Here is a 12,424-nt window from a genome sequence, read left to right as displayed (position 1 = left end):
ACACACCCAACAGAAAGAGCTTAGGATCTAATGCAATTTGCTTTAACAGGATCTTCTCAATAATTTTTCGTACTTCTTCCCAGAACATTTCAATTTTCCTACATTGCCAAATACAGTGAAACAGTGTGCCTCTGTCTTCCATACATTTTGTACATATGTCTGGTACATTACTATTATATCGATTTAGGTCCACTGGGGTTATATACATTCGCATTATCCATTTAAATTGCAATAATTTTAGACGTGTACTTATGGAACATGTATGAGCCTTACTGCATGCTACCCTCCACTCTTCGTCTGAAATTTCAATTTGTAAATTTTCTTTCCATGCATTAACCTTATATACTGTGCATTCTACTGAGTGAGATATTAATAGCTTATAGATCTCTGAAATGAGACCCTTCTGTATCTTGTCCTTCATCATAATTTTTTCTAGAGATGAGAGTGGAGGTTTGTTGAGGTTATTTTGGGTTACTCTAACAAAGTTTCTTAACTGAAGATATTTGAAGAAATGATTTCTATGAAGACTATACTTCTGCTTAAGTTCTTCAAAAGACATCATAATATTAGAATCCTGCATATAGAGGCTCTGAATACAATCTAGCCCCTTAGAAGCCCATACTTTAAATGTGGCATCTGCTCTACCTGGCGCAAAGAACTGGTTGCCCCAAATAGGGCTATGTTGAGATAGCGGGTATGATTCCTTCAAGTACTTATTGACATCATACCAAATCTTTATTATATTTCTTACCATTGGGTTTTTAGTCTGTCTCCCTAATTTTTTAACCGTGTTTGAGTGTATGTACAAAGGAAGAGACACTCTAAGATTATAAGACTCCATTTCAGTCCAATGGGGACATTCATTTTTTGAAAAACAAAACATCATGGACCTCAGTTGTGCAGCCCAGTAGTACCACAGCATATTTGGACATTTTAAACCTCCCCGGTCAAATGGTAAGTACAGCAAGGATAAGCGTAATCTTGCCCTCTTATTGTTCCAAATAAAACCCACAAATATTTTTTTTATTTTTAAAAAAAGGTCTGAAGGTGGCGGTAGAGGAATGTTTTGAAACATATATAGTAGTTTTGGCAGAACATTCATTTTTAGGATATTAATTCTACCTATCATGGATATTGGTTGTGACATCCATCTCTCAGTTAATTTAGTAATTTCTATCATTAAAGGATCATAATTAGCATTAACAACACCTTCCAAATCTGGCGTAATTTGTACCCCCAAATACTTAAAATGTTCCACCACATTAAACTGGATAGCCTCTGCAATTGGGTTTCTTCTCTCATTTACATTAAGGAGTAAAATTGAAGACTTGGCATTGTTTACTTTGTACCCTGAAACTTCACCATATATTTTAATTAACTGTAATAAGATTGGGATTGATATTTTCAAATTTGACAAAAATAAAATGATATCATCAGCATACAACGCTATTCTGTGATCTGAGGGACCAACAACTATTCCTCCAAGTTGTGGATGTGTCCGCACTGCTATTGCCAGGGGCTCAATTGCCAATGTAAATAATAAGGGTGAAAGCGGGCAACCTTGGCGACAGCCTCTGCCAATATTTATTGGTTTTGATATATTCCCATTTGTTAAAATTTCTGCTGTAGCGTTTTTATATATAATCTGAACCCATTTTATAAAGTTATTTCCAAAACCAAATCTATTTAAAACACTAAAGAGATAAGACCATTTGACCCTATCAAAGGCCTTCTCAGCATCCAATGATAAAAGTGCTTTATCTGATGCCTCTTTATTAAAATAAATTATATTCAGTACCCGCCTAACGTTGTGAAAGCCTTGCCTTCCTGTTATAAATCCATTTTGATCTTTATTAATGATCAATGGTAAAACTTCTTGTAGGCGCTTTGCTAAAATTTTAGACAAAATCTTGAGGAATTGAGCAAACTAATTGGTCTCATATTTTCACATTTATTAGGAGGTTTACCTGGTTTTGGCAATAGAGTGATGAGGGCACGATTCATATATGAGGGAAGACTACCTTCTTGAAATGCCTCTAAAAACATCTCTAATAGTGGTGTTGACAATCTTTCTTTAAATGCTTTATAAAAATCCATAGGTAGACCATCTGGTCCGGGGCTTTTCCCTGATTGCATACTATTAATAGCATGTTCAATATCGTCTTTTGTAATTTCCAAATCCATCATCTGTTTATGTTCGCCTGAGACATGTGGCATGACCAAGTCATCAAGGAACTCCCCCAGTCTTTGTGAGTCAACCTCATCTCCTGCATCATACAGGTCTTTGTAGTACTGTTTAAAGATATTGTTAATTTCTGAGGGATCTACAATGACTTTTTGTTTGATATAATATTTGTAATTGGTGTTTGTTTTTCTAATTGTTTAATCTGCCATGCTAATAATTTTCCAGATTTATCCCCTTGTTCATAGAATGTTTGATTTAACCTTAAGAGGCTAGAGGCTGCCCTGGTGGAAGACAATTTATTATATTCAGCCCTTAATATTAGCAGTTCAGTTTCAAGACTGGGGTCACTTTTCCTAAAAATTTTATCCTGGAGGGTTTTTATTTTATACTCCAAATGCGTTCTCTCTCGCTGGGCCTTTTTTGCTTGGGAACCTATGTAGCTAATGATATGTCCTCTAATAAAAGCTTTGAAGGCTTCCCATTTTGTGCAAGCGCACGTTTGTGTTGTGTTAATTTCGAAAAACATGTCTATCTGACTCGCAATATATTTAACAAACTCTTCATCTTGTAGCCATTTGTGCTGAAATCGCCATCTAGGAGGATCTTTTGTTAGTCTATTATCCGTGTAAACTAAACAGGAAGGAGCATGATCTGAAATCACAATATTATCATAGAAACAGTTGTGTATCTTTGCCCTTAGTTCAGATGAGATTAAAAAGAAATCTATTCGGGAGTATGTCTGGAATGTGCTAGAATAGCAAGAGAAGGCTTTGTCTTGCGGATTTAATTCTCTCCATATGTCTTGCAAATTTAATTCTTTAATAAAATAATGTATAGTTTCTCGACTCCTAGTATGGGATTGATCTAAACCTGTAGATCTGTCTACACTCGGGCTCAAAACACAATTAAAGTCCCCTGCAATTATGTGTTTCCCTCCTAGGGTTGAAAGCATTAGAAAAAGATTTACAAAAAAATTGGGGTCATCTATATTTGGACCATACAGATTTACTAAATTTAACTTTTCCTCCAGCAGGGAGCCTTGTATTATTAGATATCTACCCCATTTGTCTTTAACAACGTTTTCTACTAGAAAGGGGACTGATTGATGGATGAGAGTCATGACTCCTCTAGCTCTAGATGAAAAAGCTGCTGTATAAACACCCCCTTGCCACCTTCTTACAATCTTTTTTGTTTCCCCTTCCAAAAGGTGAGTTTCCTGCAAAAACACTATTTTGGAATTCATTTCCTTCAGCCTGTTCATAACTTGCTTAATTTTTTTTAGTTGTTGTAGACCCCTGCAGTTCCAAGAAACAAATTTAAGTTTTACCTGAGACATGTTTTATATTACATACTAATAAAGCATATAACCATACTGAAAAACTAAAGAGGAGCAAAACAAAATCGGACTTATGAACAAGAGTCCTACATTCTGAACATGAATATGAACATAAACACGAACATGTCCCTTCAGCCAACATACGTGGCCCCCTCCCCAAAAAAAGTCCGTCTCCTGTTACCGCTAGTGACCGTTCCACACGATGAGGATCAGTCATACCACGCTCTGGTTCTTACTCACATAACAACTGCTACTGCTCTAAGATATACATCTTCACTCTCTTCCACGAAAAAAGAAAAACTCCAAATATGTTTCTATGTTATTTCTCACATCCATCAATGTACGTATCAGAACTATAAACTATTATAGACAGTTAGCTCTTTAGTTAGCACAGCTTTCTGTTAGTGTGTACGTTTATTAACAGCCATCTATTTCTGTATATTATTGATGAATTCCTGAGCCTCCTTTGCAGACTTAAATGTGTAGGTGCGTTCTTTGTACGTTACTATCAGCTTCGCTGGATGGATCACTCCGTGGCGTATCTTCAGGTTCCTCAGCTCCTGGCGGATCGGGTCGAACTGTTTCCTCAGCTGATGTATTCCCGTAGCTAGGTCCGGGTAGATTTTGACTTGCTGGTCTTTGTACCGGACATCTTTTTTGTTCCGCATAGCAGAGATAACAGCCTGCTTGTCTTTGTAGCTGAGAAACTTCATTATTAGTGTCCTCGGTGGTGCACCGGGATCCCTCGGAGGTCCAACTCTGTGCGCTCGTTCAATAACCACTGCTCGGGGCGATGTGACGTCCAACACCTCGGGTATCCACTTCTCTAAGAAGGAGCACGGGTCCCGACCTTCTACTCCCTCCGGGAGACCAACCAGTCTCACGTTGTTAAGACGGCTTCTTGTTTCCAAGTCTAAAAGTTTATCCTCCAGTGTCTTATTTTTCGACTCAAGCGTGTACACTTTAGCTTGCAAGCTAGCAACTTCGTCTTCAGCATTAGCTATTCTTAGTTCCGCCTGTGACACTCGTTGTGTGCATTCATTTACTTCTTTTCTCATATCTGTTAATGCCGTCATTACTCCATCAAATCTTCCGGAAAACTCAGTTTTTATGGAGTCCAGAACCGTCAATATTGTGTCCGCCTTCTCACCTCCAAGTTCCCCAACTCCACTTGAGTTTTCCTCCGCCATTTCTCCACCGCTGTTCTGTGTTTCCCTGCCAGCTCGAAACTCAGTTAATTTTGGCTGCTTCGACACTTTGCTCCTATCTTTACTTAATTTCCCAGGTTTCGACATCACAATTGCGTCTTGTTGTGAGAATACTTTAGAAGAGAGTGATTTTAGAAGTTATTTTAGTTATTTTAGTAATCTGAGCAGAGCACTATAAAACGCGTCTTCTCACATGGCCGCCATAACCGGAACTCCTTTTCTATGCATTTTTAAGGACTTCTCAATATTGTCAGCTTTAAAGTCAGAGTTAAAAGTTCAGTCTTGATCTTGGAAACTAAAGTGAACAAAACAGTCCTACCTCAGGTCGCCATTGTGGAGCTTTTGAGTATATTTTAGAAATGGACTGAATGTTGATGAACACTTGAGTTGTGTGTTAATAGATGGCTTGTCTGTAACACTGGCTGTGGATTTCTTTGTGTGTCGTTCTCTGTCAGTCACCCTGTCTGTCATTCTCTGCATCAGACCATCAGCCAGTTCACTGCCAACACAAATAAGTAAATGAGAGTCAATGGAAGTTTGAATCTTAGTCTGTCAGTGAAAGCAACAATGGCATGTCTGTTACACACAAATAGCCTCTGTCCAAACATAACAAGAGGCTTTACATCACACACTGAGCCATGACTCTTACTTTGTTGCTTGGTAACAAAGACAAGTGCATGGAGTTTTTTATTTATTTATTTATTTATACTGTATGCGTGTGTGTGTGTGAGAGAGAGAGAGTGTGTGTGCAGCATGTGCCGTCCTCATGCTGGCTGTGCATCAATAAGGTGTCATTCACAGAAGGGTTTGGATTTAGGTGCTGGTTGAGAGGCAGGGGAGAGAGGGGGACAGTGCTAATGGTAGCTGGTCTCAGGAGGAGCTGCTTGACTGGTTCTGTCAGGACAAGGAATTCTTTAAAAGCACTGAGCTGTGCGTGTGTGTGTGTGCAAATGTGTGTTTGCGTAGTCCAGAGTTTACGTGGCCTTTGTTTCCGAGCCTGTGTGCATGTTTACAGTAAACGCTCTGTTACTTTGATTTAGCTCCAATTTAAATGGGGACACTAGTGTCATATTCAGTAATAGTTTATGTTTTAATTTAATTTTCTATTGTTAATGTCATTAACTTGGGTCCCTCACTTCATGTTCACAAATCTTTTCCCTGTCTCGCCTGCACATGCCTAAATTTTGCCACGCTAAATCCGATCTGTGTGCTCCCTTCGTTCACGGTGCCTCTGCTGCCTCACCTGAGCTAGTTTTAGAAAACCAGGCACTCTGCAGACAGTGCATTTTAGGAACCCCCCTGCTGCTGAGTCCAAAGCACTGCTGTTTGCACTTGGTTTTCACTATACTTAAAATTTTCCGTTTAAGCAGGTGATTGCAGATCAGATAATTATGTTTATCTCCACATTTGAGCAATAGAATAGTGACAGACTTAATGTCAGTTATTTTAAAATGCTTATTACAAATATGTAAAACTTCATGTTTGCTGCACTGGTTTGTCTTATTCTGGGAAAGATGATTCACTTTAGAAATATCAAGAATAAGTTGACAATCACAAACCAGATAGGAAACAGTGGTGTCATTGTTTAAGTGGCCCTGTGCTATTTTCAGTGGTTATGTAACCCTCTGTCGTTCAGGATGCTATTTTCTTGCAGCTCGTACCCATGACAGGAAACATTTTTGGTGCCCCCCCCCCCCCCCCCCCCCTCTCCTGGGTCTCTCAGGACAGGCATTTACTCATCTAGGAAACAGCTTTGGACAGCGAGACGTAAAGACAGGCAGGTTCTGGTACACTATGAGCTCAGGCCTGAAATATCCCCTGTTCCTCTGAGTGTTGATGGAAACAGATCGATTTCCAAGATAAGTGACAGTTTGCCAGGCAGAGTGGACGAGAGGAGAGGGTGGCTGTGTTTCCATTCTGATGTCGAGCAAATTACACAGAGTTTTGAAATCCTGCAAAAAAATAATACAAAGATTAAGTGTGTGTTAGAACCAAGGCCAGATTTTAAGTTCATCGTTCAATTTCTACTGCAGTCCTGTAATGTAAGTCACTGCACATTTTACTGTTCATTTTAGACTATATATTTAAACTAAATATTATATATGGATGTATAGATTTTAAGAGGAATAAATAAAAAGACAGTAAAAACAATCCCAGTAACTGCTCTGTGTTATCTCTATGGTTATAACAGTAGTTTTGAGATCATACATCTTTTGACAATAATGCTTCTGTGTCTCATTGACACTGTTTGAATGGAGATATTGGTGCTGACAGTGACAGACACTGACTCAGGGGTAGAATATGACAGATGTTTACACTGGCCCGGCCTCAAAATGTGATCTAATATCTTGTGGAATCCATTGTCTTTGTCACTCAGGTTAAGGTAACTGCAGAGAAAAGCTACCTGTCTCGATGTTTATTTAGTCAGCTGACAAAGAGAGGACGATGAAGAGGACGGAGGAGGGGCACTTCTCTCTGTCTCAGGTCACTGCTGTCATGGAAAACCCATACAGCTGCAATTTGGGTTTCGCTTGAACGTTGAGGGAGTTCGGCTTTGTGACCCTGGAAACTGCTTTCCAGTCATGCAAAGTTCTTCATCCAGCGTCCTCTCAACTAGGACCAGACAAGTCCCTCTCATCCTGTCTTCTCTCCTTTGGCTTATATATAGTTAAATAACAATTCTGAGAGATTATTTATTATCCTGTGAGGGTTGTGTTGGGCTAGCACTTAGTTATATTACAGAGCATTTAACCCAATGAGTCTGAGCACAGATTTAGAGCTTTTTTGATCATAATCCAGGCTGAGGCATGAGGATGACCAGGATTTTTCATTTGGGTGTGACTTTGACTCTGGCAAGAAAACTGTGGCAGTTCCTTGTTGCCTTCAACTCTGCCTAAAGAACAAGGAAAGTTCACAGTTTGTAAACTGTAAACTTTTCTTGTGTTGCATAATTATTAGCTTTTTTTTTAACACACTGTTATGCATTATTTTGTGATTTGCTATGACTACTTTGAAAAGTGTGTCTCTTGTCCATCTAGTCAATCTCTTGTGTGACTTCTTGCATGTCTTTGTTTCTACCACACACACCTTTTGTAATAAAAAAGTCACAGTTCAGGAATAATAGAGGAATCCAAATCGTATTTGTTGTTGTTTCTCTTTGTGGATGTGTCTGTATTTTTGCTCGCACTCCTCTTAGCCTAGAAGTGTCTGTTTCCACAACACAAGTGTGTGTTGGGGGCAACTTTACAACTGCTTCATTCCACTTCCCATTTATAGCTTCAAGTGGTGATCCACAAGATCCACATCTTCTCATTTTGGCAGCATGTGTGGCGCTAAGTGGCCACTGCTGTGGTGTTTCTGCTCTGCACCTCCCAGAGATCACTTGGCAGCCGGACCATCTGGCCACCACTGTGACGTCTGTCTCCTCTGATGTTGTGTTGAAAAAGGATTTGTCTTTGTGAATGATGAATATTGGTGCAAAACAGCAGCTCTGCTCTTTGATCCAGAGGAACTGACACAAGTATTCTGCTGTCAGTGAACATAACTGCTGGGAATATTAAATGAATCCATCACCAATCCAGAGATACAAGTGTAGAGTCTGTGAGTTCTCCCTGCGTGGGCTATAGTCACTGCAGATTCCTATATATTTTCAATAAGTTTAGTCTTTGCTGCTGTTTTGCACGGATATGTGGGAGTTTGTGAGTCTTAAAGACACTGCTGTTATCTTTATGTAACTTTTTCATTAAATAACAGCAGAACTCATTGTCTAACTATCCCTCTCTCTTTTTTTTTTCTCTCTCTCTCTCTGTGCCTCATTTCCCAGGGGAAGTGACTGCAGCCGAAAACTGAAGAATGTAAGTGATACTTCTGGATTACAGTGGGATAATTTGTTTGTGTGCTAAATGTATGTTTGGATGGAGACTGTTATTATGACCCAGTGTTTCTGTTTGTGCTGTGGTTGTCACTATCTTTTATTTCAGTGGCTCTTATCGCACTTGTTCCAGCTCTGCCATTTCTGATCAGCCGACAGTAGCTCCGTGTTGTTCTACGTAGAGTAAATACATCTGATAGAAAACCGTGTATTCTGTCTGCACTGCTTCAGCCTATTCTAGCTTTAAGTTGTCAGTTTTTACTGTAGCTCAGTTCAGCTCTTCTTGCTTTGTCTGTTTTACACACTCAGCGTTACCTACTGACTTATGTATTGAAGCTCTTTCTACAGTATCTCATTCTAACTGCTAGCTCTGCTCTATGTAGCCTTACTTCATTTTATTTGTGCTTCAGTTTTTTTTTTTTTTAATATTTACCTCATATACTCACACATGTCATCCCTGCTCTGTTATTTTTCTGCATGTTCTACCACGTATAGTTTCTGTTCTGCTTACTGAGGTTTCTCTGCACTTGCTGTTCAATTATTCATTTTTACGGCCCCGTTGTTGTTTGTGTCTACACGAATGTGCCTCAGCATCCTTTTTTTCTTTTTCTAATAATGCTGCTTTAAGAAGTACAACACATAGTGCTAGCCCTGCCCACTCTGCAGTCAAAGCAGAGCTGGTCTCTCCCTCTCTGTCTCTTTCTCTCCCTCTCTGTGATGCTGCTGCTGTGCACTGTACAAGTTAATGTGTCAAGCTGCAGAGCTGGCCTGAGCTGCTAGCTCATTTAGCTGACTACACACAGGGACTCTCAGCCACATTAGCCAGCGTTTGCAGCAATAGCAAAAAACAAATGGCCTGCAAACACCCAGCAGCCATTACTCTAGCCAGGAGCTGCTACTACGAAATGCTGCTACACTGTGGATCTACCCTGCAGACTCTGGCTGAGGACTAGGATTTGATTGCAGCAGCCTCTGCTGCACATCACATATTGAGAGGTGAAGGAACTGCACCAAGTAAAGGTTTTGTTTAGCAAACAGATGGGACTTTGAAGTAAGGAGAGGGTACTGCATGAATGGATGGAATATTGCTGGAGCCTCGAGACTTAGCAGGTGCAGGTGGGAACAAGAAAGGCTAATTGTGCATGTGTGTACTTTGATGATTAATACAGGAACTGTGTATGTAGATGTACCACCACAGGTCTGCAGATTGTGATAGGTGCATAACTATGTGCATGCATGGGCTTGTTTGTATGTGTTCATACTGTAGGTGCATTTTTGGGTTTATTCATGCCCTTGTGTGCGCAATCCCCAAAGTGTTTGCACATGAAACAAAGAGATGATTGTTGTTACTCAGTGGAACCTCTTTGACAGGTCTGTCCACATCTGCCAGAGCACACAGCTGCTGAAACTGAAGAGGCAAAGCAACTGTGACACTGTGCATCACTTTACCTGTCAGGCCCTTCATTTACATTTCTGTCAGTCAAAATTCCACTGGCGTGTTGAACTACTGTATCTCGATGCTCGTGTCCAAGTTTCGGTTTTTGTACAGTCGTTTGTAGTAGGTTTGATGTTGTATGTCTAAATCATGTGAGCACAATTGTGGCATGTTTCCCCACTGTGGTTGCACAGCAGGGATCAATATGGATGTGTTTGAAGCACATGAGTATGCAACTGAAACACATTTGGTGCTGACCCACTTCCAGTGGGAGCTGGCACGTATGCGGTCATTGTACTGGTGACACAGAAGCAATACACTCTGCTGCTCGGGGAAGTAAAATGTGCTGATAATGAGCCATAACCAAAGCAGTTGCAGTATTGCTTTAGCACAGTACTTGTATATTAGAGGTATTTTGTGCGATGGCAAGATGTGCAGGTAATTTGCATTAAGATTAATGTCAAAGCTGCAAATGTATAACCAGTTTTGATCTATTTGAACAGAGTTCTGCTTTGATGCCAGGTGATCTGGTGTCCTTGAGCAAGACACTGAATCCCTCCCTCCTGTAGAGCTGCAGCTCAGTGAGGTTAACCCTCTCTTTGGGCTAAAGGATAAATTTCCCTTTAGGAATCAACACAGCATCAAACAGAAAAGCCCCCTTCTCTTCTGATCAACAGACTAGTTGCTTTGCTCTTCCTCCAAGTGTGTTTGAACGACGGAGGGTGTTTACTCTGACAGTATGACTGAAATAAACACATTAAGCCATGCTGAGCTTTCTTATCAAAGCAATCCCTGTGGAGTGCCGGTTGACATGGACACAGTAAATATAGCTGGGAACACTTTGCCAGCAGTGCTAAAGGTGCAGCTCTGTGTGATCTCCCTGTGGCTACAGCCAGTCTGTACATTCTGCATTTTAGGTTTTTGGCTGACTCCAGAAGGAGTTACCGTGGATGCAGAAAGCTGTGGTTCCTCTGTCACATTCAGCATTATTTCATGGCATAAGGTTACAGATGTATGGCCTTCTTCAGCTACTGATTTTTACAGGGTTACTGTGCTGGGAAGAGATGAGATTGACTTGGTCATTTATGCACTCAGGGCTGAGCTAGCTAACAGGCAAATATAAATCACATCGGTCCCTGAGAGGTTGTTCAGCGTTTGTAGGAGAAGTGCCTGTGGCTGTTTTCATGGGGAGAACAATGATGCGGTCTTGTCATGTTTGTGCAGCACGCCTTGGATAACATGTAACGTCTTTGGAAGAAGCTGGCTTTTAATGACCAGGAAACCAGCTTGCATTGCTGTGTAGGGGAGGTGGGAAGTTATAGGAACATAGAGGAGGATGGATTTCCTCAGGCACTCTCACCTTCCTTCAATACAACCACGATAAAGCAAAATATTATTTGTAGCCATTTTACTTGTCTAGAAGAGTCGTAAGGTGTTTCATATGTTAGCATGCGTTCCTGTATTTACACATGGCAGATCTACCAGTTTGAGCTGTGCGATTGAATTTAAGACTGTGGTGTTGTTGTTTTAAATGCCTAAACAGATGTTATTGTTAAATGAATAAGATTTTATCTACGTAGAGCCTCAGTTGGGGGATAACTTGAGTGGCATAGCATGTGTTATCTTTTCTTTTTAATGAATCTGGACATCACATATGCACACACACATAAACAAGCACATCATCATATGGATTTCCTCACTCCTTACACACAAGTTGAATTTAAAGGGTGTATAAGTAAACATGAGTCGTACTTGGAGCATCCTTTGACAGAAGTTTTCCTTAAAAACAGTATCATCTCATTTTATCATGATGCCTGGCTGTATTTTTCTTCCCCTCAGGTTTTAATCACCATCTACTGGTTGGGTCGAGCTGCCAACGGCTGTACCTCCTACAACGGGCCCACGCTGGACCTGAAAGAGTTTGAGGGCCTGCTGTCACAGATGCGAAAGGTTTGTTAAGTCACATTTGGTAATATTCAGGGCTGAAAACGAAAATCTATGCTACATGGACAACACAGTCCGTGGTTGTATGAATAAATTATTCAGTACAAAAGTTAAGCACCAAATAATTTACTGTGCAATGCACTGAATGATTTTGTTTGTTGAGTGTAAGTGAAATCATCTCTAGCAGCATATAACACACTCCACCCAAGGTCCAGTGATGACCTCTGTTATCCTGGGCTCTAGTTTCATTCACCTCAACCTGGTTCCATCCCTGTACAGACTCAAAGGGACAGAAAGGCATTACCTAGACCCCAAGACACACACACACACTCACACACACACACACACACACACACACACACACACACACACACAATTTGACAACCACTCATAACCATGATGTCACCCCCATGCAATTTATTACACAATATGACATCCCTTTGCT

The 12,424-nt window shown here is 40.4% G+C and overlaps 1 protein-coding gene across 8 annotated transcripts in view; it reads left to right on the top strand.

The window, feature by feature from the left end:
- The window catches only part of LOC121187984 (LIM and calponin homology domains-containing protein 1-like), an 83,788-nt gene that overhangs the window by 41,728 nt on the left and 29,636 nt on the right, over window positions 1-12,424 (top strand). For all 8 annotated transcript variants that reach the window (XM_041047429.1, XM_041047430.1, XM_041047428.1 and 5 more), the window contains 2 exons: window positions 8,553-8,583; window positions 11,875-11,985. In XM_041047429.1, coding sequence (XP_040903363.1) covers window positions 8,553-8,583; window positions 11,875-11,985 — 142 coding nt within the window. The remainder of the gene's footprint in view (window positions 1-8,552; window positions 8,584-11,874; window positions 11,986-12,424) is intronic.

This window comes from Toxotes jaculatrix, chromosome 10 (assembly GCF_017976425.1).
Source record: "Toxotes jaculatrix isolate fToxJac2 chromosome 10, fToxJac2.pri, whole genome shotgun sequence".
NCBI classification, from domain to species: Eukaryota; Metazoa; Chordata; class Actinopteri; family Toxotidae; genus Toxotes; species Toxotes jaculatrix.
The sequence above is the reverse complement of the archived record's forward strand: the minus strand, read 5'-3'. Positions and strand labels throughout refer to the sequence as shown.